General features: G+C 44.0%; 1 protein-coding gene across 2 annotated transcripts in view; it reads right to left on the bottom strand.

Annotated features, from left to right (window-relative positions):
* WDFY1 (WD repeat and FYVE domain containing 1) overlaps positions 1-17,976 on the bottom strand; it is a 47,263-nt gene extending 29,287 nt beyond the window's left edge. For both annotated transcript variants that reach the window (XR_014296994.1, XM_082658446.1), the window contains exons 1-2: positions 17,763-17,976; positions 1,120-1,187 (exon numbers count right to left, since the gene is read on the bottom strand). Coding sequence is in view for 1 of the 2 variants with exons in the window: in XM_082658446.1 (XP_082514572.1) it covers positions 1,120-1,187; positions 17,763-17,899 (205 nt within the window). In the remaining variant the exon portion in view is untranslated. The remainder of the gene's footprint in view (positions 1-1,119; positions 1,188-17,762) is intronic.
* Positions 17,977-20,293: the final 2,317 nt, after the last annotated feature.

Raw genomic sequence — 20,293 nt, 5'->3', positions numbered from 1 at the left:
GATAACCAGCCTGCCCAAGCTGTCGGTAGAAGGCAGAACAAATGAAAATCCTGATAAACTACTAATTATTTGTGGAAATGCTTATAGGATCTAAACCCTGCACGTACCCTGCGATAAATGTGCAAATGAGAAAGTGCTAGCCAAGAAAGGAGGTGCTTGGAAGGATGACTCAAGCTGATATAAGGAATTTGCTGAATAACTGGCAGCTCTGTGTTTGTAAGAAACTCCACGGCCCCTGGAATAACTCTCAAGGGAGCTATGAACAGTGTCCACAGCATCTGGAACTAGCAAACACTTTTCTTTGGAGAACTTCGTAACAGTCCTCACTAGCAAACCGTCAAGCCTGCTCCAGAGCCTTTTGTCTTTTCCTAGGGGATCCTCTGATTATTGAAACCTTAACTGAGGAAAAGCCCTCATTAAGGACCAAAACCACCAGGAAATAAGCAGCTACGGATGCCTTCCGTGTGGCCACTGGGGGGGGGCAGGACACAACCCCAGCTTGGACCTGGGTGGTTTCCAGGCACTTTTTTCAAGAAAGGTTGGAGAAGTGGGAAAGAAGGATGCAAAGCTGCTTAGATCTGCAGGAAGGGCTGGATTTAAATGTAATTTTATATCACTACATCTCAGGGCTGTTCTAAAATCTCAATGCAAAAGCTTTATCGTCAGGGTTTATTTTTAGAACATATTTGACTACTGAGAAAAATCTCCATTTAGAATGCGTTGTGCCCTGGACCAAATCTCTCAACAGTACCCAGAGTTTATGAAAAAGTTGGACAAAAGGCCAGTTAAGAAGGCAGAGTGTTCAGAGCCCTGTTTTAGTGTCAATATCAGCTATCACTAAGAAGAAAGTTACTACTAATGTAAGTCGGCAAAAGGAAGACAAAGGAAAATGGAGGAGGTGGGAGGCTTTCCTCTTCCTTTTATTTTTTCCACTTCTGTTCAAGTCCACTTCAGTTAAGCCGGTAGACCCAGCTTCATTCACAAGGGAAAGGGAGTCTCCCTGTGGTTTAACACAGCCTACCAGAGGTATTAGGCAACTAAGAAGCTCATTTTGAAATCTAGCGGCATTTTTTTTAATCAGGAATTTTGAAATTTAAATCCTCAAAGACAGCTACTCACAGGCCATTGTGTGGTAAATGCTGGGCCAGTACTGACCGCTGTCTCTTTTCAGCCATACGCGGATAGTTCTGTGGAGAAAAGCAAAGAAAAAAACGAGTAGTCTTTAGTCATTTTACCTTCTTTTCTGCTCCAGGCAAACTTTTTATTTTATTTTCAGTATTGTTTCCCATTGACCTTATAACATTAATCAACTGGAAACATACACACACAGAGCATCATGGTATACTTTATACTAGTATATATGTGTATATACACACACACATATTACATAGTCACCTACAGTATGTCCATACATGGCGAGTTATGCAGTAACTAGGAGTCAGGATTCTAAATAACTTTAATACTATGGAAAATGTTCATTATATATATAATGATATACAAAGAAAGCTGAGAACTATTAACTACTTTTCTTGGCAACAAACTGCAAACTGGGTCGCTTGGCTGTCTCAGCCAAATGAGAGTCGTAGACGTAAGTGGAAAGAAAATGTTCCTGGAGAACTGGGAGAGACGTGCGTACAAAGCAGAGCCCACACCACTGCTCGTTCGCAGATAATTCCCAGTCGTCTCGGCCCCAGGAGGAAATCCTTCCACACCCGTCTCTGAGCCTCTCCTTTCACCAGAACGCACACAGAGAGATGAGGAAATCCTGGACACAGGCAGGAAAATGACACACGACCAAAACAGCCAAAGTTTAATCCTTTGGCTTATCACCTCAGAAGAACACTATGGAATATTTCTCCAGCACTCATGGAACCTCCAGGAAGCTCCGGGCCCCTTCCTCTTCAGAGTAGGACACTCACTGCCTTTTCCGGCACAGCTGTGCTCTGGCTTCGCCATGACTCCTGTCTCAGTGTCCCTTATTGTCAGCTCTGTCACACTCTTGTATTTCTAACGGCAACACAGATTCTGGCCCACAGCCAGCACTGAATTAATGGTTGCAACCTTGAACTAAAATACAGTAAGGCTAAATGTGGACACTGTGTTTCCATTCTGCTTGAAGTTCAAGACAAGTAAGACAGGTCCATGAGGATAAAAAGCAGAATAGTGGTTACTTCTGGGGGCGAGGACAGAATGCAGTGAAGGGATGTGAAGGAACCTTCTAGGGCCATGGTAATGCTCTGGGGAGTAGGTGCCGTGGGTGTATGCATCTTTCAGAACCTGCCCAGCTGTACTTAATATCTTACAGATTACTGTACATGATTAGAGCTAAATAAAAGAAAATAAAGACTAGATGTTGACTTTCATTCATCCAAATAAATAAGACGACCTGGCAGCACAGCAGGAATCATGCTATTCTAAAGGTGAACTGGCCATACAGGTCTTAGTGTAGGAACAGCCACTTGTAAAACACGACGCATCTTCCAGCCACTGCTAACTGGTCATGATGGAACCTTCGGCCAAGTTGAATCCCTCAGAATTTTTCTCTACATCCCACCTCTGATCACAACTGGCCAGACCAGAAATGGGATCAGTCAGTTCCTTCCCCGGGAACTCAGAAACCAGGAGAGACAGAAATAGATCAGTATGTCTCCAGTAGTTGAAATGACTGCTTCTCGTCACACATTTTGCAAGTTGGACTGGAGAATTTTGTACGTTAATAAAAGGGAAAGAATGAAGCCGACCGAAGAGGAGAAGCAGTAGCGAGCTGGAGACAGTCCAGGTGGAGAGTTCCCCATGCCAGCTGCTCCTGAGGCCGCTATTTCCCTAGACTTGGGTTCTGTGAGGCAGATGCCCCAGCATCCTCACCATAAACACCCTCAGCGGCTTAAGCAAATCTGAGTAACCTTTGCTATTTGCAAGCAAACAGGTACTCATACACTGTGTCTGCGTGGGACACCATGAAGACTCTCGGACACTGTCTCTTCGTTCAAGCACCGTTAAACAAGATCCTACGTGACGAAGTTCACAAGGCAAGGCAATCAGGCAGACTCCTTCAGGAGTACCTATATTGTGATAGGAAGCCCTAGAAAGTTCAAGTTCACAACCAAAATTAAAAGGGAAAGAAAGATCAGACTAAAGCATCTGTGAACAGACCTATACTTTTTACTGTTTGTAGTTCGACATCTTAAATCAAAATTTGACACTCTTTGAGGTAACGTTTTAAACCACTGTTATTATTTGTGGGTTCTTGGTTACTGTTCATGATTATTTAGTTTTCTTCTTCCACAAACCTCAGAGGTTAAGACTTTTTCATGGAACAGATCTTTCTAGTTTGAAACCATTTAAATGAAGCTATGAAAAATATTTAATGGGGATTTCCCTGGTGGCGCACTGGTTAAGACTCCGCCTGCTAATGCAGGTGACACAGGTTCAAGCCCTGGCCCAGGAAGATCCCACATGCTGCGGAGCAACTAAGCCTGTGCGCCACAACTACTGAGCCCATGCGCCGCAACTACTGAAGCCTGTACGCCTAGAGCCCATGCTCCGCAACAAGAGAAGCCACCGCAACGAGAAGCTGCAACGAAGAGTAGCCTCCGCTCGCAGCAACTAGAGAAAGCCTGCGCGCAGCAACTAAGACCCAACAACGAAGACCCAGTGCAGCCATAAATAAATAAATAAATATATTAAAAAAAATACTGCTTATTTCTTTAGGTGTGATAACGGTGTTGCAGGTTTTTGCTTGTTTTTTTAAGAAGTAAGCAGTAATGCCTACCTGGGACACTGGCCCTTGTCTCTGTTCTCAGCATGCCCACCACCGTCCAGCCCTCATCACTCATGCCTCAGTGAAGCCTCCTTTCAGGTTATGTGGTGGGCTCATCCCCCTGGTCCACCTCGGGCATGTCGACGACTGGCTACATCTCCCAAGGAACCATGCATCCCACTGCCCCTGTGTTCAGAGCCCACCAATTGTTGTCTCAAATCAGGGGTTCAACTGACGTAATTATGATTCCCAGACCCAGATCCTACATCCCAGCAAGCTTTCAACCTCAGATGCCCCAAATATGCTGAGCTCAGGTTATGTCCTAATCCCTCCTCCCTCACCACTCCACCAAGGATTTTTCTCTCTAGGCAGTAGTTCATCTGGGCAGTACCTGCAGGATGGGTACCATTTCAGCCTGACCTCCCTCACCTAAATTAATCAATAGAAGCTTATAATGATGATCCTTAGGCCTGAACTACTAACACAATATTACATTCTGTTGACTATATTTTATGTTACTTAGTACAGAATGTTTATGGATACGTTTCATTACTTATGTTCAACATAGGGGATGAAACAGGAGTTATAAGAAGTCAAAGGCCAACTCACCTCTAAGCATTAAATCTGTTCAAGGATTCTACTCCACTTGCAAAGACAGGACAGCAAAGGCCAAGGTACTTGAAGATGAGAGCACCGTACAGCGCCTTCATTCACTCAAAGGGATTAAACCTATCTGTCTGGTTTTTTAAGGGTCTAAAGACCAGAATGCTGATGTAGCCCAAAAGCCCCCAGATCACCCCCAAAAGTTGTGGGTCATGAATGCACTGGTAGCTCAATGGAGGCCTCAGAGGCACATGCTTTTCCCTGTGTCCTCTTGAAAGAAGAGTGATTTCAGACAGCACAGAAGTCACTGTGAGCGGGAAACCTTAAAGGCTGTCTCTTCCAGCCAATCATCTAACCTGGAAAAGTCAAATTTTAACTTCATGCAGCTTAGTGCAAGGTCAAAACGGGACCTACCTAGACCCCAGCATCTTTGAAACACAGTATTATTTCCTTTGGAGGACAAACATCAGTTACTACCATTTGGTCTGCACCCAGCTGACACACTAGGAAATTGGCAAGACAAATGATCTCTTGGGGTGTTTCATTTGGAAATTATTTATCACATCCAGGCTGAGAGAAGACCATCATCCTTGCTTGGGAATCAGGCAACTGACCTTGAGAGTTGGCTCTACCTCTGTACTCACACATTCTATCTGGAATTCCCTTCCTTCTCTTTTCGAGCCAAACTCTTTCCCTTCCTTGGGGGACGCATTAAAATCTCCCACTTCTGAGATAAAAATCAAAATGATATTAAATTTAACTCCTAATACTCCAGTACTCTCAAGAAACTATGATATTAAACAAAGGTGTATAATTTCTACTAGGTAATATAGAAATTTGTTTTGTATTGTAGTCAGACATGCCTCATTGGTTTAAAAAAATGGTTATAAAACAGGCTTAAGTTGGGCTGTTTATTTAAAAAAATCCACAAATTCCACAAACTAAAAAAATTTACTATTCAGAAAACTGGAAACAAAATCCACTAGTCACAATTAAACAGTTTAGTAACATTTTACAGAAGCAAACTATTAAAAACTCTAGGATGGGCTTCCCTGGTGGCGCAGTGGTAGAGAGTCCGCCTGCCGATGCAGGGGACGCGGGTTCGTGGCCCGGTCCGGGAAGATCCCACATGCCGCGGAGTGGCTGGGCCCGTGAGCCATGGCCGCTGAGCCTGCGCGTCTGGAGCCTGTGCTCCGCAACGGGAGAGGCCACAGTGGTAAGAGGCCCGCGTACTGCAAAAAAAACAAAAAGACAACAAAAAAAACCTCTAGGATGATACTAATGAACGATATAATCACCAGAGTGTCAGGATCAGATGGCTTTATTTTTCCAAAAAGCACAGTATTTTCTGCCTAGATGAATGTCTAAGTCCCTCTCTGACTGAAGTAAAACAGCTTAACTTTTCCTTCACTATTCTGACAACCTACACCCGCTCACCTAAACTCATTTTATGTTTTGCCTGCTGCTTATTCTACCCATTTTTCTAGTAGAGGGATCTTGTTTGATGTTCCAAGACTGCGTCAATCTGGAAAAAAAATCTTTTCTTAAAACCAGAACCTTAGAAACATGTTCATCTTTGCCAAGATCTATTTTTAAGTTCTTTTGAAAACAACAGTCTGATATTTTTCCAGAAGGTACTTAGAAAGGAAATGTGTCATTTCTTTCAGAGCCTACACTACTGTAAGTGCTTTTCAATCTTCCCCACGCTCCTGCTGTCCCTGTGGAGGGCTGCACCATTAGTCTCCTTTGCCCTCCTAGGTTGAGAAGCATGAACTCATGTAGGGCTGCAGCGATTTCCATGGAGACATGAGAGGAAGTCTCTCTGTAAGACTACAGCCCCACTGTATGCACATCAAACCATCATCTTATTGGTCTCGTTGTTCAGCGCGGTGGATCATCATCTATTTATTCTCTAAATAAATGAAATGCCAAAGATGGATTGTATTTCTTTATTTTAAATATTTCAGACTGAAATGTGTTTAAAATGTATTGCCGGGCAGGGCCAAGCAAAGGAACAGCTGAAAACAATAACAACATGCCGTTTCTAGGGCTCTCGTGATTTTCTGTCAGCACTGCGCACTAGAGCTAATTCTTTGGCAAGAATTTTGCTCCATATAGTGAGAGACACGTTTCCTGCCTAATCATAATGATAACAATAATAACAATGATGATGATGATAACAACAACAATAAACTGATTTAGGAATTCCAGGCTCGGCAATTGATCCTGAAGAAATTTTTTAATAGATGAAAAAAAGGACTACATATTTTAAAAAGTTCATATGAGCATTATTCAAAGGAGTAAAGTTAGGGGAAAATGTTAAATAATGAAATGGATTAATGACACATGAATTTAATTGCCTATATAGTCAGTAAAATTAGTTATGAAGACCATAGAACCATGAAAAAATGTTTATAATATATTAAGGTTTTTTTTTTTTTTTTTTGCAGTACATGGGCCTCTCACCGCTGTGGCCTCTCGCGTTGCGGAGCACAGGCTCCAGACACACAGGCTCAGTGGCCACGGCTCACAGGCCCAGCCGCTCCCCGGCATGCGGGATCTTCCCGGACTGGGGCACGAACCCATGTCCCCTGCATCGGCAGGCGGACTCTCAACCACTGCGCCACCAGGGAAGCCCATTTTTGGTTTTTTTTTTTTAAGCTTAATATAAGATGATAGAACTAAATTCCATAACTACGCGTAGTCAGGCTGGGCAGGGAGGGCAGGGAGGACAAGGCGGCTGATGAAGGGCAGAAAGGAGAGAAGGGAACACGCCCCCGGGGCAGACAAGGACTCTGGTTCCTGGGGGGCGGGGCGGGGGGGGGCGGTGGTTCCCAGAGAAAAGATGTAGAGCAGCTGAGAAGCAGGAAAACAGCAGGGCCACCAACAATTAACCACCTCCTCATAAGCCTTGAGGCACATAAGGACTTATCTTGTCTGATTTTCAAGTGTACCTATCTCAAATTCTAAATGTAAAAATCGTCCACTCCCTGGGAGTGTGCCCGTTAAATCATTAACCACTGAGAGCAAGGGAGGCTGAGTAGTAAAGCAGGGGTCAGACTGAAGCTCCGGCACAGCTGCAGGCACTAGAATCAGAGGCAGTTTCAAATAGGCTCGGCCACTTTCCTTTTTTCAGTGCAGCAGAGTCTAAGAGGCCCTGTGCCCCCATGGAGTCTGTCAGGGGATCCGCTGCACCCACGGAGGTCAGTGCAGAGGAGTGACGAGGGCCTGGACACAAGGGCTAGAGGTGCTGGGTGGACGGGGCCTCGAGAGCATCAATTATGCCCCGGGAGCAGTGAGCAGAGAGGCAGAATGGGCAGAGCTGGGCAAAGAAGTCCAGTGCAGAAAGGCAGGAAAGAGCAGACACCAAAAGGCCCAGGACTCGATGGCCTGAAAGATACAGGGCAATAAACCGTGCCTCTTCACAAACGTGTCCCCGCTTAACTTCTCAAAGTTCCCAGAGAAGAGCTCCAGTGGCACAGACGCTACCTCCTGCCTTCTACATATGCACTGCGAATCTAGAAAAGTCTGTTGAGAACATGATGCCACACCCTCAAGGCAAAGATGACAGCCAAGACCTCCATTTTATACTTAGGGAGGCAGAGGTCAGGAGGGAGAAAGTCCTAAAATCAAACAAACCAACAGCAGCCTGGATCAGATTTTCCAACTCTGTCTACTTATTCTGCCAGAAGGTGATGAAAATCCACATTTCAAAACAATACCAAAGTAAATCATTCAAAGCAAAGAAGCTTTATATGGTAATTAATTAATATAGAGAACAATTTTTTAAAGGCCATTCAGAAAACTCTACATTTTATCCTCCAAAGCAGTAACTCCTAAACAATAAGGAAACATGGAGCATTAAATTCCTTTTTTTCTCCAAATAAATGCAGAATGTGGAAAAGTCCAGGTCTAACTCCAAAATTCTCACTTAGCTCAAAAAAATCCTGACTTCTGTGCTCAATACGTACAGTGATTCTAACAAAATCTCTCACTACCTCAAGATCAACTACAGTATACGATTCAATATGTAAGTGCTTGAGGTAGCAAGTTGCAAAACTGGGCCCAATTCTTTACCCCTCCCTGCATCCATGCCCTTTACAATGTGACTCTGTAGCTCTTCCCATCAGGAGGTGGAAACTACTTCTCTGATCTTGAAAATGGGCTGCCTTGTGACTTGCTTTGGCCAGAAGAACGTGGTTGTAGCAATGCAGTGCCAGCTCTAAGTAAAGAGGCCCTCTCTTGGAAGCCTACCATGGTTACATGAACAAGAGGGCCTAGCCTGCTGGAGGATGAGAGATCGCACAGAAGAGAGCCCCACTGTGCCAGGTGAAGCCGTCCTCCACAGGGCTGCGGCTAAGATGAGCAGGGCCAACACGTGTATAAGTGAGCCTAGCTGTGACTAGATGGACTGTCTAGGTAACCCACAGGCTCATGATCAATGATAACACTTGTTGTTTTAAGCCACTGAATTTTCGGTTGGTTTGCGACACAGCAATAGCTAACTGATACAATGCCATCTGTCCCAAGCAGTGTATCTTTAAGAATAGTTAGGAATCTGACCTTAAAACTGGAAATAAAAACAGCATTTGGCGTTGACCAAGTGTCAAGAATTTCAAAGTACTTAGTGAACACATAAGTCCACTTTAACTTTTAACTGAGCTGTAGGATCCTCACTTTGCTCAGATGCTAATTTGATTCCCAAGAAACTGAAGACATTACTGTAAAAGCATGAATGAAGTCATTACTCTTAATTAAATATTATTCAATATTTTCATCCTGTCTATCAAGGATAGTAGTTCTGTATGTTCTTTTACCTTACTACAGTAGCTACATAAAAAGCAGACTAAAAACCAAAAGTTCGATTAAGAAAAGAAGTACTTATTCCAGGGAGATTAATCTGATCTGCTCAAAGACATTCCTGATGAGGAGCAGAGAGGCCCCTTTTATTTCTTCTAGTCCCTTTGTTTGACTCTTTCAAAGAGCTGATTGAAAGCAAGTTAAAAATATACTTCAGGAAATCACCAAGTCTATAAAGCCTCATCTGCTTAAGCTACAACATACTAGAGCAAAGACAGATTCAAAGCATGATTTTTCTTCTAAAAATCACTGGCTCTCAAAACAGGAGGCATCTCGTGTTAAGTCATGATTAATACCATTTTCAAACCTGTCACTCCATGAGAGCATACATTTGGTTCAATACATATTATTTTCTGGTATGCTTACCTTGAAAGTCATGCCCACACTTTGATAAACAGATGCAAATAGCACACAAGTGTTTCTGTAAAATCACAAGGCCAAGTTCCACCTCACCCCGACACATCAGCATTTCTAAAACCAACCCTTTTTTTTTTTTATTGGTATGACTTTCTTTTTTTAGCATCTTTATTGGAGTATAATTGCTTTACAATGGTGTGTTAGTTTCTGCTTTATAACATAGTGAATCAGCTATACATATACATATATCCCCATATCTCCTCCCTCTTGCCTCTCCCTCCCACCCTCCCTATCCCACCCCTCTAGGTGGTCACAAAGCACCGAGCTGATCTCCCTGTGCTATGCGGCTGCTTCCCACTAGCTATCTATTTTACATTTGGTAGTGCATATATGTCCATGCCACTCTCTCACTTCGTCCCAGTTTACCCTTCCCCCTCCCCGTGCCCTCAAGTCCATTCTCTACGTCTGTGTCTTTACTCCTGTCCTGCCCCTAGGTTCTTCAGAACCATTTTTTTTTTTGGATTCCATACATATGTGTTAGCATAAAGTATTTGTTTTTCTCTTTCTGACTTACTTCACTCTGTATGACAGACTCTAGGTCCATCCACCTCACTACAAATAACTCAATCTCGTTTCTTTTTATGGCTGAGTAATATTCCATTGTATATATGTGCCACATCTTCTTTATTCATTCATCTGTCGATGGACACTTAGGTTGCTTCCATGTCCTGGCTATTGTAAATAGAGCTGCAATGAACATTGTGGTACATGACTCTTTTTGAATTATGGTTTTCTCAGGGTATATGCCCAGTAGTGCGATTGCTGGGTCATATGGTAGTTCTATTTTTAGTTTTTCAAGGAACTGCCATACTGTTCTCCGTAGTGGCTGTATCAATGTATATTCCCACCAACAGTGCAAGAGGGTTCCCTCTTCTCCACACCCTCTCCAGCATTTATTGTTTGTAGATTTTTTGATGATTAAAACCAGCTCTTTTAAAAAAGTTCTCAGGGGACTTCCCTGGTGGTCCAGTGGGTAAGACTCCACACTCCCAGTGCAGGGGGCCCAGGTTCGATCCCTGTTCAGGGAACTAGGTCCCACATGCATGCCACAACTAAAGATCCCATGTGCTGCAACTAAGACCCGGCACAGCCTAAATAACTAAATATTTTTTTAAACTTAAAAAAAAAAGTTCTCAAAAAAACACCCTAATCATCCCAAAATAGCTAAATTAAAGCAATTTAACCATCTTTAAATTGTAAACTGATATACAGGGGTTATTCAACAAAATGATTTAAAAGAATACAGAGTATAGCATATGCTACAAATTAATTAAGCCCCAGGCCTGATTTCTTTTAAACTCTGAACAAATAGTAAGTTTGGGGAAATCTGATTTTCCAGTCACTCTTAGGATCACTGATGCTATTTTATATCTTGGTAAATCACCAAACATTTGTGTTACCTACTACAAAGGATATTTTTTCCTAGTGTGACAGTACCTCCAGGGTTACCTACAAAAATGTGTAATTCTGGTAGCCTGGCTGGTTTCTATAACATTAAAATGTTAGCCTAAGAGGGAGAGGAAAGGATATGGTACAATCTGCTTTTATCAAATAAACAGCAGTTTCCTTCCAGCCAAGTCTCCTGAACTCTGCCCTCTTCATTACTGCGGCAGAAAGCAGCCTTTCTCCTTTGATAACAAAGGGGGGAAACACTAGATTTTTATTGAATTGATTATCTAAACTGAAAGGCAGGCAAACTAGCCTCTTTCTACAGAGGAGAATCAGACTGGTTTAAAAAAATTAAAATTTCCACCCCCTTCTACAGTCCAGGGAAGGAATCCGGGGCAGCTTCAAGGGTCCACGACAATGGTGACTCTCAGACTGCAGCCCGTGTCACAGGCAGACTTTTATCCTGGAGGGAAGGCCACTTGACTTGTGTGGTGCTTGCGCCAGCCCCTAAATGAATAGCGCTGCTCCAGAAGCCTGATGGCTGGGTTTCTACCTGCAGATGTTTTCTTTTTTACTTGAGGAACGACTCTTGCTGTTATCTTTTCCTGCTGTTAGGCTTTTGTTAGCATCAAAATTATTTTTTGCGACCTCTGCGCCACCCAGGAGGGTAAAAGCTATCACAACCTTTGAGGAGCCGGGGCAGGAGGATAGGATGGAGTCAGTCAATGTAGGGTCCACGCAACACTGATTCTTGAATTAAAAATAAAAAGTTTCAAACTCTGTTCACAGCCTAGAAGTCTTGAAATGCAAGGTTAAACTAACCTAAAAGAAGCACCGTTGGGGGCCGTAAGGGAGAAGCCTGGTTTTCAATTCTGGTCCATGCTTCTTCATTCCTACCAGGTTTATTTGTTTATTGATTCACTCAGACTAACATTTGAGAGACCGCTGACCACATGCTTTCCTTCTGGGAGTCTGGAATTGCAGCACGTGTGAGGCAGAGGCTGCCTTCATGACCAACCCCTAGTGAAAGCCTTGGGTATTGAGTCTCCAGCCACCTTGCTGGTAGAAGGTATTTCACACATGTGATGTAACTCTCTGCTGGAGGAAGAGAGCACCTCCTGAGTTGCCTCCACAGGGCCAGGACTCTTGGAAGCTCATGCCTGCCTTCCTCTAGACTTCACCCCACGCCTTTCCCTTCATGGATTTTGTTGTGGGTTGTCCCACTGTAATAATAAATCAGAACCGTAAGCATGACTGTATAATGACAGTCCTAGTGAGTCAAGGAAATTGGCGGTGGCCTTGGCGCCCCCTAACACAGCAGGGCAAAGATTTTTATAAGGGAAAACTTATGACTGACGTGACTTGTAAGTGACCAAATATGGAAATGATGAAAAGGCATAACTCGAAGACAGTTATAAGAACTTAGGTGTGTAAGTGACCCCCCAAACGGTATTATTCTATTCAGACAGGAGAAATTTCATTTCATTTACACACACACACATACATACCCACAGACACAGTAAGCAGAGACATCTTTAGCTTCTGATGAGATTAAAGCAATTAAATGGAAAATAAATGGGAACGAAAACAGTAACAGCCAACACACAAAAAGCGCTTTTATCTGTGCCAGGCACAGTTCAAAGTGCTTTGCATATGAATTCATCTAATTCCCACAAAACCCTATGAGGTAGGTGCCTTTATTATCTCCATTTTGCAGATGAGAAAACTATGATACAGAGAGAATAAGTAACCTGCCCAGGGTCACACGGCTGGGATTCAAACTCTGGCATTCTGGACCCAGAATCTGTTCTAAACTATGCTATAAAAAGGAAATGATCTAACTAAAAGAAAATGATCTATCTAAAACGACAGCTCATCTTTAGATGAGCTATCTAAAGAAAACTACTCTAACGACAGAGGAATAAATGCTCTCCCACCCAGGCTTCCCCTTTCTCACTTCTTCACTTTATTTTATAACACAAACGAAAGAGTCTACTTTTAGGCACTGCATGACAACAAAAATACAGCGGTTAACATTCTGGTTTTCTGTATAAACTAAAAACTTCCAGCTACGCCAGGTTTCCTCCTAAGCATAACACTTAAAAATCAAGTTGTTTATTTAAGATTGTTTCCATGTGAACAGCTACTAAATACATAATTTTTCCTTTAAACCGTCTTAATATACTTAGAAATGTCTAAAAGGAAACAAAAAATTAAATAGCTGGTGTAACAAAAAAAAAAGGAAGATGCCACCAAAAATACTTTAAAAGTTGATTTTCTATAATTTCTATTATTTACCAGCCTAACAGCAACATCCTAAAATATCTTAAAACATATGAGTTATCTCTGTTTGACTTGGGCCAGACAAAATTGAGTTTCTTGCAGAAATCAACCTTGGCCTACAGGCCCCTGAAGCAATAGTATTAGCATGCTTTTCTCCAAACTCTATTTTCCAAAAAATGAAGACAGCAGGCCCACAGCCTTAACTTATTGATAAGGCTTTTAATAAAGTTTTTATCTTTAAAAAATGCTATCTATCCTTTTCAACCAACTGACTGTCTAATTTTTTGGTGCAGTTCACAGCGAAGAAGTTCAAAAAGCAAACGCGTCTAGGGAATCAATTCCTGCTGCCTCACCACATTTCAGTTCTGTCCTGAAAGCAGAGTCTCATTTTCTGTTTCCCTTACCAGGAAAATGACTGCTGCGGTTCAAATTCTGAAACGTAATACTGAGGTTATTACTTTTATTTTCAGTCTCCTGACCAGAAAGACCGTCATACTCCAGTGACTCAAGAATATTTTTTTTCACTTTACAAATGTATCATTCTACTTTGCATGCGCAAATATTCTAGTTCCAAAGTGCAAGCAACTGAAAACTAAAATTTAAAAATACTAATGAAGGTTTCATGAAGAATGAAGTTTAAGCAAAAGAGCGTAGGGTACTTATTACTTCAACAAAATAGAAATGAATGCATGTGAGAGTAGTGCCATTCTCTGTTAACCCTTCATGGCACAGTAACCCCTGAAGGTTTCTGATTAGACCCCTAAGCTCACTGCCCAAACCATTCCCAGTGACACCAGGTCCGACGGAATTAAGCTGAATACCCCACAATGGTTTATTACTCCCTGGGGGGGGGGATTCTCTGTATGTAGCTCTATCATATATATAGTTTGGTTTTACTGGGAAATAGGTGGGTATATCTAAATGACTCCAGGCAAATACATCCCAGAAGCTGACAAAAAAGAGGACAAAATATAAAGAGTATTCTCTCCCCGTGGGTTTCCACAGGCAAGCATCATGACAAGTAAACTCTCCACAAACTCTCAGGCCCCGCCCCAGACTTACTGAACCAGAATCTCTGTGTTTTAACAAGATTTATCTCCATGCGACTCTGACGCACACTCAAGTTTGAGAACCATTGTCTAGAGAGACCAGATGAACAAGTACATTAAGCCTGGAGCAGGGTTTCTCAACCTGGGCATTACTGACATTTGGGGCTGCATAATCCTTTTCATGAGGGTCTGTCCTGTGCGTCAAAGGATGTGGAGCGTCCTCTACTCACTAGATGCCAGGAGTACCCTCCCCCAGTTATGACAACCAAAATGTCTCCAGATATTGCCAAATGTCCCCAGGGGGAGCGGGGAGCGGGTGGAAGGCAGAATCCTAGCATTTTACACTTGCTGTCAGAGCAGACAATCACTGACGCTGCCTGGACTCAGGTCTCCCAAATGTGTAAAATAGGGCCATGGCAGAAAGAACTGGGGCCTCAGAGTCAGACCTGCGTTCAAATCGCAGTCCTATCATTTACTAGCTACGTGACCTTGGGTACTTACTCAATGTCCTTTGTGCCCCAGTTTTCTACATGATCAAATGCCCGTTACAATAAGATGCTTACACCAAATGTTCCATAAAACTCCCAGCGGGGCCTGGGGCAGCGCCTGCAATTAAATGCATTGCTATTTCTGCAGTGAAACAAATGAATATTCACACCACATGGGACAAATAAAGATTACAAATAGTCTCAACTATATAGGTCAAGCTTTAGCGCCGATGAGTTTTCAGGCCTAACTCACACAAAAAAACAAACAAAAGCACATTTGACTTTTTAAATACTTTGAATTTTGGAACTGCTGATAAGACTAGGTGACTGAACTCACCTCACAGGGAGATGTGAGGATTGGATGCAGTCACGTACATTGGTCCACTTCTGTACTGAGAGAGGAAAGGGACTTTTAAAAGGTTAACTATTGTTATTTCTCAAGTACAAATTCTGATCATGTCATTTGCTTGCTTTGAACTCTTTGATGGTCCCCCACTGCTTGCAAACTAAAGTCCAAATTCTCCTGTCCTTTCCCTCTGCCTGGACGAGGGTCACAGAGACCACTCCTCTCTCCAGTGATTTCTCCTCGGGGAGGCTTTCCTTGAAACCCAGCCCTCACCCAAGGATACTCCTTCCTCTGTGTCTCCCCAGCACCCAGGAAGCTGAGAGCACATGGCCATCTCTTCACCACACCACCCAGCCCTTTGGAAAAAACAATTTCAGCATCAGTTTTTTCTACCCACCGGTCTAACATGGGCCCAGCACACAGTAAGTGTCCAATAAATGCTTGTTTGATGAATTAGGGTGGTCAGTGTTCTATTTCCTCAACAGGCTGGTTCTATCAGGTCAGAGGCCATAAAATCAATGATTCCAAAGTTATATAAGGGCAGGTGCTATGACTTTTGATCCTTGTTCTATCTCTAGGGCCTGGCACTCAGTAAGTACAGTATTGCTAAATATAGAAATGAGTGAATAAGTAAATGACTGAAGAATATGACACATTTATGACAATGTAAAAACAAACCACCACATCCAACAACAACAAAAACCCCATAGCCGTGTGCTTTCGTAAATCTCATGAAGTGTAGCACCTCCTGAAACCAGTGTCCTACCTTCCAGGACAGTCCATGGGCCTGAAACACAAATTAGAAACCTGAGGCCCCTACCCTCGCCTGGTCCAGTCATCTGCCAGGACTCTGCTGTGCCCCAGTGACAAAATGAGCTGATCTAAGGCTCCCCCAGAACACTTCAGTCCCAGAGCAGCTAAGTAATCACTTTCCATAAAACATTAATCAGCACTGCTCCTGGCCAATAATCTCAAATATTCAGTGACTGACCCAACACACGAATCATGAATAAAATATTTTACCGAATAAAGACAGATAACTTGTATAAAGCATTGCCTGCATCTATGTTCACATCATGCAAATATCATTATTCTGTCCTTTGCCTGTTTTTACATTCCCCTCTTCTCCCTGTGGCTCACACATCCCTCTCTCTCCCATTCCCATCCTGGTGACGCACCCACACCCAGGTCCCACCAAGGTCAGCTACATGTAAATTGCCAGGTCACAATAAACTCACTCAAAAGCAAAATGCAAAGGTCAAAGAGGCCCTGAGGGCTTCAGGTTTCCTCTTTCCATTTGGGACAGGCCCCCAAACTACTTACTTCAAATGTAGATTACAAAAGGCCTCCAGCTTTAAGAGAACAGCAGTACCTTCCTTCTTCCAGAAAGCCTTTCCACTTTTGCAATATCACCATTTAAGACCACTCCTTGCAGCAAGGAAACGCAGTTTCTCTCAATAACATCAGTCGTTTCCTCCAAATTCCCACAGTAAAGCCACTAACCTTTTAAACTTTTAGGGTTTAAAAGAATGCCAAAGTTTTAAAACAAATAAACCTCTCTCCAATCCAATCACACAGCCCTGGGAAGACCAGAGAGCTGGACTGGGGAATCCTGGGGTGCATTTGTGGCATCACCAGTATTTCTGTGCCTCTCCATGGGCCTCAGTTTCCTCTTGGATAGAATGAGAAAATCGCATCAGATCAGTGTTTCCCAAAATACGGTGGGCAAGACGTCTTGTTACAAGATACATTTGACTTTAGGTGACACAGATGAACATGTTTTAGCTTTTAGTTTAATTTCTTATGGCAAGTGAAAACCGGTTTCTATTAATAGTGGAAATATCAAGTTATCTTAAAAATAAAAGTATCTTTCACTATTCTTATTAAGTTTTTTCTTAAGAGAGTCACTTTTAGAAAAAAAAGAAACTATTTTGTAAATAACAATTCAGGTGGTCCGAGCTGCTGTGATAAAATAACTGATCTAGGGACCTGGTGTGCGCGACACAGAGGTGTAAACTCCAGCGTAAAGCAGAAGGAAGACCGTTGAAGCCCCGGGAGGTTTGTTGCAAGAAGTAAATCACTGGCACCGGGTCCCGCGGTAACCGGCCGCCAGTCCCGGCTCCCAGAGAAAGCGGCTCGGAACTGACCGAGGAGGGGACGCATCCAGCTCTGGGAGAAATCCCACAAAGGAGAGTGCGAGGGGGGGCGGGAGTCCCAGACTGGAGGGACGTGGCGGAGATGCGGGTCTCGGGCTGGCAGAGCGCAGTGGACGCGGGAGGGACAGGTGTCCCGGACTGAAGGTACGAACCAGGTACGGCATACCAGGCGGGAGGGGCGCGGTGGGGGTCGAGACTAGGGAACCCAAAAGCGGGAACCCTGGACGGGGGTGGGGCCCAGAGGCCAGAAAGGTTGGCGGGGGCGACAGGCCGCGGGACCCGGGGGCCGTGGACGTCCCCACGAGAAAAGCGACGAGGCCGCCGACCCCACGGTCCCTACACCCGGTCGCCGGCGGGAGTCCGGGCCGCCCCCGTCGCGCCTCGGCCCCGCGCTCGACCCGCCGGCCCTACCTGTCCTCGCTGGCTGTGATCACGCCGTCCTCCTTGGGGATGAGCAGCGCGGCCGTGACGGCGTCCTGGTGCCCCTCGATCTTGCTCAGCAGCACCGGGCGGCTGCTCTGCGGCCTGGAGTGGATCTCGGCCGCCATGTTCGCACAGCGGCGGCGGCGGCGGCGGCGGCGGCGGTCTTCGCGGCGGGCGGCCCATCAGCTGATGGCCGGGCGGGGACCTGCAGGTTTCGCTTTGGCTCCTCGGCGGTGAGGGTGCCGCACCGCCGTAAGCTCCCGAGTGCTGCCGCCAACGATCGTATTGGCTGGGGAAGACGCGCAACTAAAATTACTTGGCGGAGAGAGAGAGGCCCTTAGGGATTTGCCAGAGACGTGGTGAAACTCACAAAGGTTGAAAAGTAAAGTCATTCACCCAGGAGTGGATTGAGCAGTTGGCGGCGAAGAGGAATTGTCCCCCAAACCAGAGCCTTGGGAAAATAATACTACTACATTGTATCCATTCTAAGAAGCCTTTGTTTGGACCACAGCTCCATTTCAGACATGATAAAGTGTGAAAAAAATGAGTGCAATTTAGAATCTTTGAAAGGCACTCATTGAGGGGTGACTATATACCAAGCACTATCCCAAAATCTTTACACGGGTTATCTCAATACTGATAACAACCATAAGAGGTGGAGAGGTAAGTGCTCTTTTAATCTCATTTTGGAGATGAGAAAACTGAACCATGGAGAAGTTAAATCACTTGCTTAAGGTCACAAAGCTATGAGAAAGAGAAAAGCAGCCCTAGACCTCTAGGAGCTGGCCTGGTACTGTCAGCCAGACTTGGGTGTTGCTAAGAGCTGGCTGGGTGCTCACAGCTGGTTCCTGTGGAACATAAACGTCACTGAACCGAACTTGGGTCCATTAGGCCGCAGCGCAGCAAAGCCAACCTACTGACACCAGGTGGTGAAGGAAAGTACAGCGTTTATTTTCAGGGCATCAAGCAAGGAGAACAGGCAGCGTGCTCAAAAGACCCAACTCCCTGATGGCTTTCAGGGAAGGGTTTTTAAAGGCAACATTTGGGGTGCGGGTTGCAGTTTGTGGACTTTCTTCTGGTTGGTTAGTGGTGAGGTTACGAGTTATGTTTCAGAATCTTAAACATCAACCTCTGGTTCCAACTGGTCTGAAGTCTATGTGCTTTTGGTCAGCCTGTAGTCACCATCCTCCACCTGGATGGGGGGAGGGGTGTCTTAGTTTCTGCAGAATAGCTCAGAGATATGCATCAGACTGCTAGTCTCTTCCTTGAGGAGGAACAAGGACTCTGTTTTATGGCTAAACTATTGTTTAAGCTATCATTACTTTCCTTGCTTGACTGCTATTCCTTTGTTTCTATGTTCCTTCACTCCCCTAATCAGTAGCTGAGTCTGCTCTTTGGAACTCAGGGAACACCTAGTGACTAAAGCCTTTTTCTACCAACAAGAAACTGGGGACATGGAAGGGCTTTTTTGTCCTGCTTGGTTTCAATCCCCCCCTTTTCTTTAATACTCCTCAATGAGAAACTTTCAATACAGAGACACTTCATTTAACATTATTGTGCTCCAACTAGATTATTAGATCATTTATTAGATTATTTCTCTCAAGTAATGGGATATTGCAAAAGTACAGTTCCCTGTGCTTTCTTCCATTCCATTTATTTGATTGATATTCCATGAATTTTCAATACTTCACATTGCAGTGTAATAAAAAGACCAATCACAATCCCCTCTCACCCTTTCTTAGAGAACTTGCTTCATCCAGAAATTCATCAGCTTGTTTTGTGATATGTACCAAATCCCTCTTTTCTTCTCTCCCTCCCTATAGGGAACCTTTTTACAAGCTGGAATGAACAGTTCAGATTCTTCCTCTTGAAAAGTTAAGCTAAGAGACCTAAACTGTTGTATGACCTGTCAAAGAAAAATAACAGCTAGACAGTAGTTAATAACAGATTTTATTTAGGAACTATTGTAATGAGGGAAAAGGGACCCCAGCGTACAACTGGGATCAATTCCCAATATAGCATGGACAAGTGGGGATTTGAAGCCAAGGAGCAGGGTGGGTGGTCAGTGGGTGGAAAAGTACTAAGAGGAAACATCAGGGGTAAAGGAGGAGCCTGGCTAAACCAAGTTGACAGAACTCTTGCAGAAGGCAGGCCAGCGTGATCAGACATGACTGGAGGATAGAGAGGCTTATAAATTTGATTGGATATCAAGGGTGATGAGATAATGAAGATGGGGGAGCCTCTCTAGACTGACTTAACAGGATTCTTGCTGAAACTGGGTGATGCAGGCCTGTTAAGGGGGGGGACACTGGAACCTAAGATCAAAGCCTTGTTGAGGAGAGGGCTTACAGCAGCCTGACTGAACTTTGGTCAAGGGAGAATCTTTGCCAGATCCTAACATCAGAGATTCTTGAGCTAAGTAGTAACATGTTTGGGTCTGTGTTTCAGGGAGATGAATGTAGGTGAGATGTGTAGGTGAGATGTGCAAGGGAAGAGAGGAAGGTAAAAGACGGATTACA

Source organism: Grampus griseus, assembly GCF_964374135.1.
Source record: "Grampus griseus genome assembly, chromosome: 7".
Lineage (NCBI taxonomy): Eukaryota > Metazoa > Chordata > Mammalia > Artiodactyla > Delphinidae > Grampus > Grampus griseus.
The sequence above is the reverse complement of the archived record's forward strand: the minus strand, read 5'-3'. Positions and strand labels throughout refer to the sequence as shown.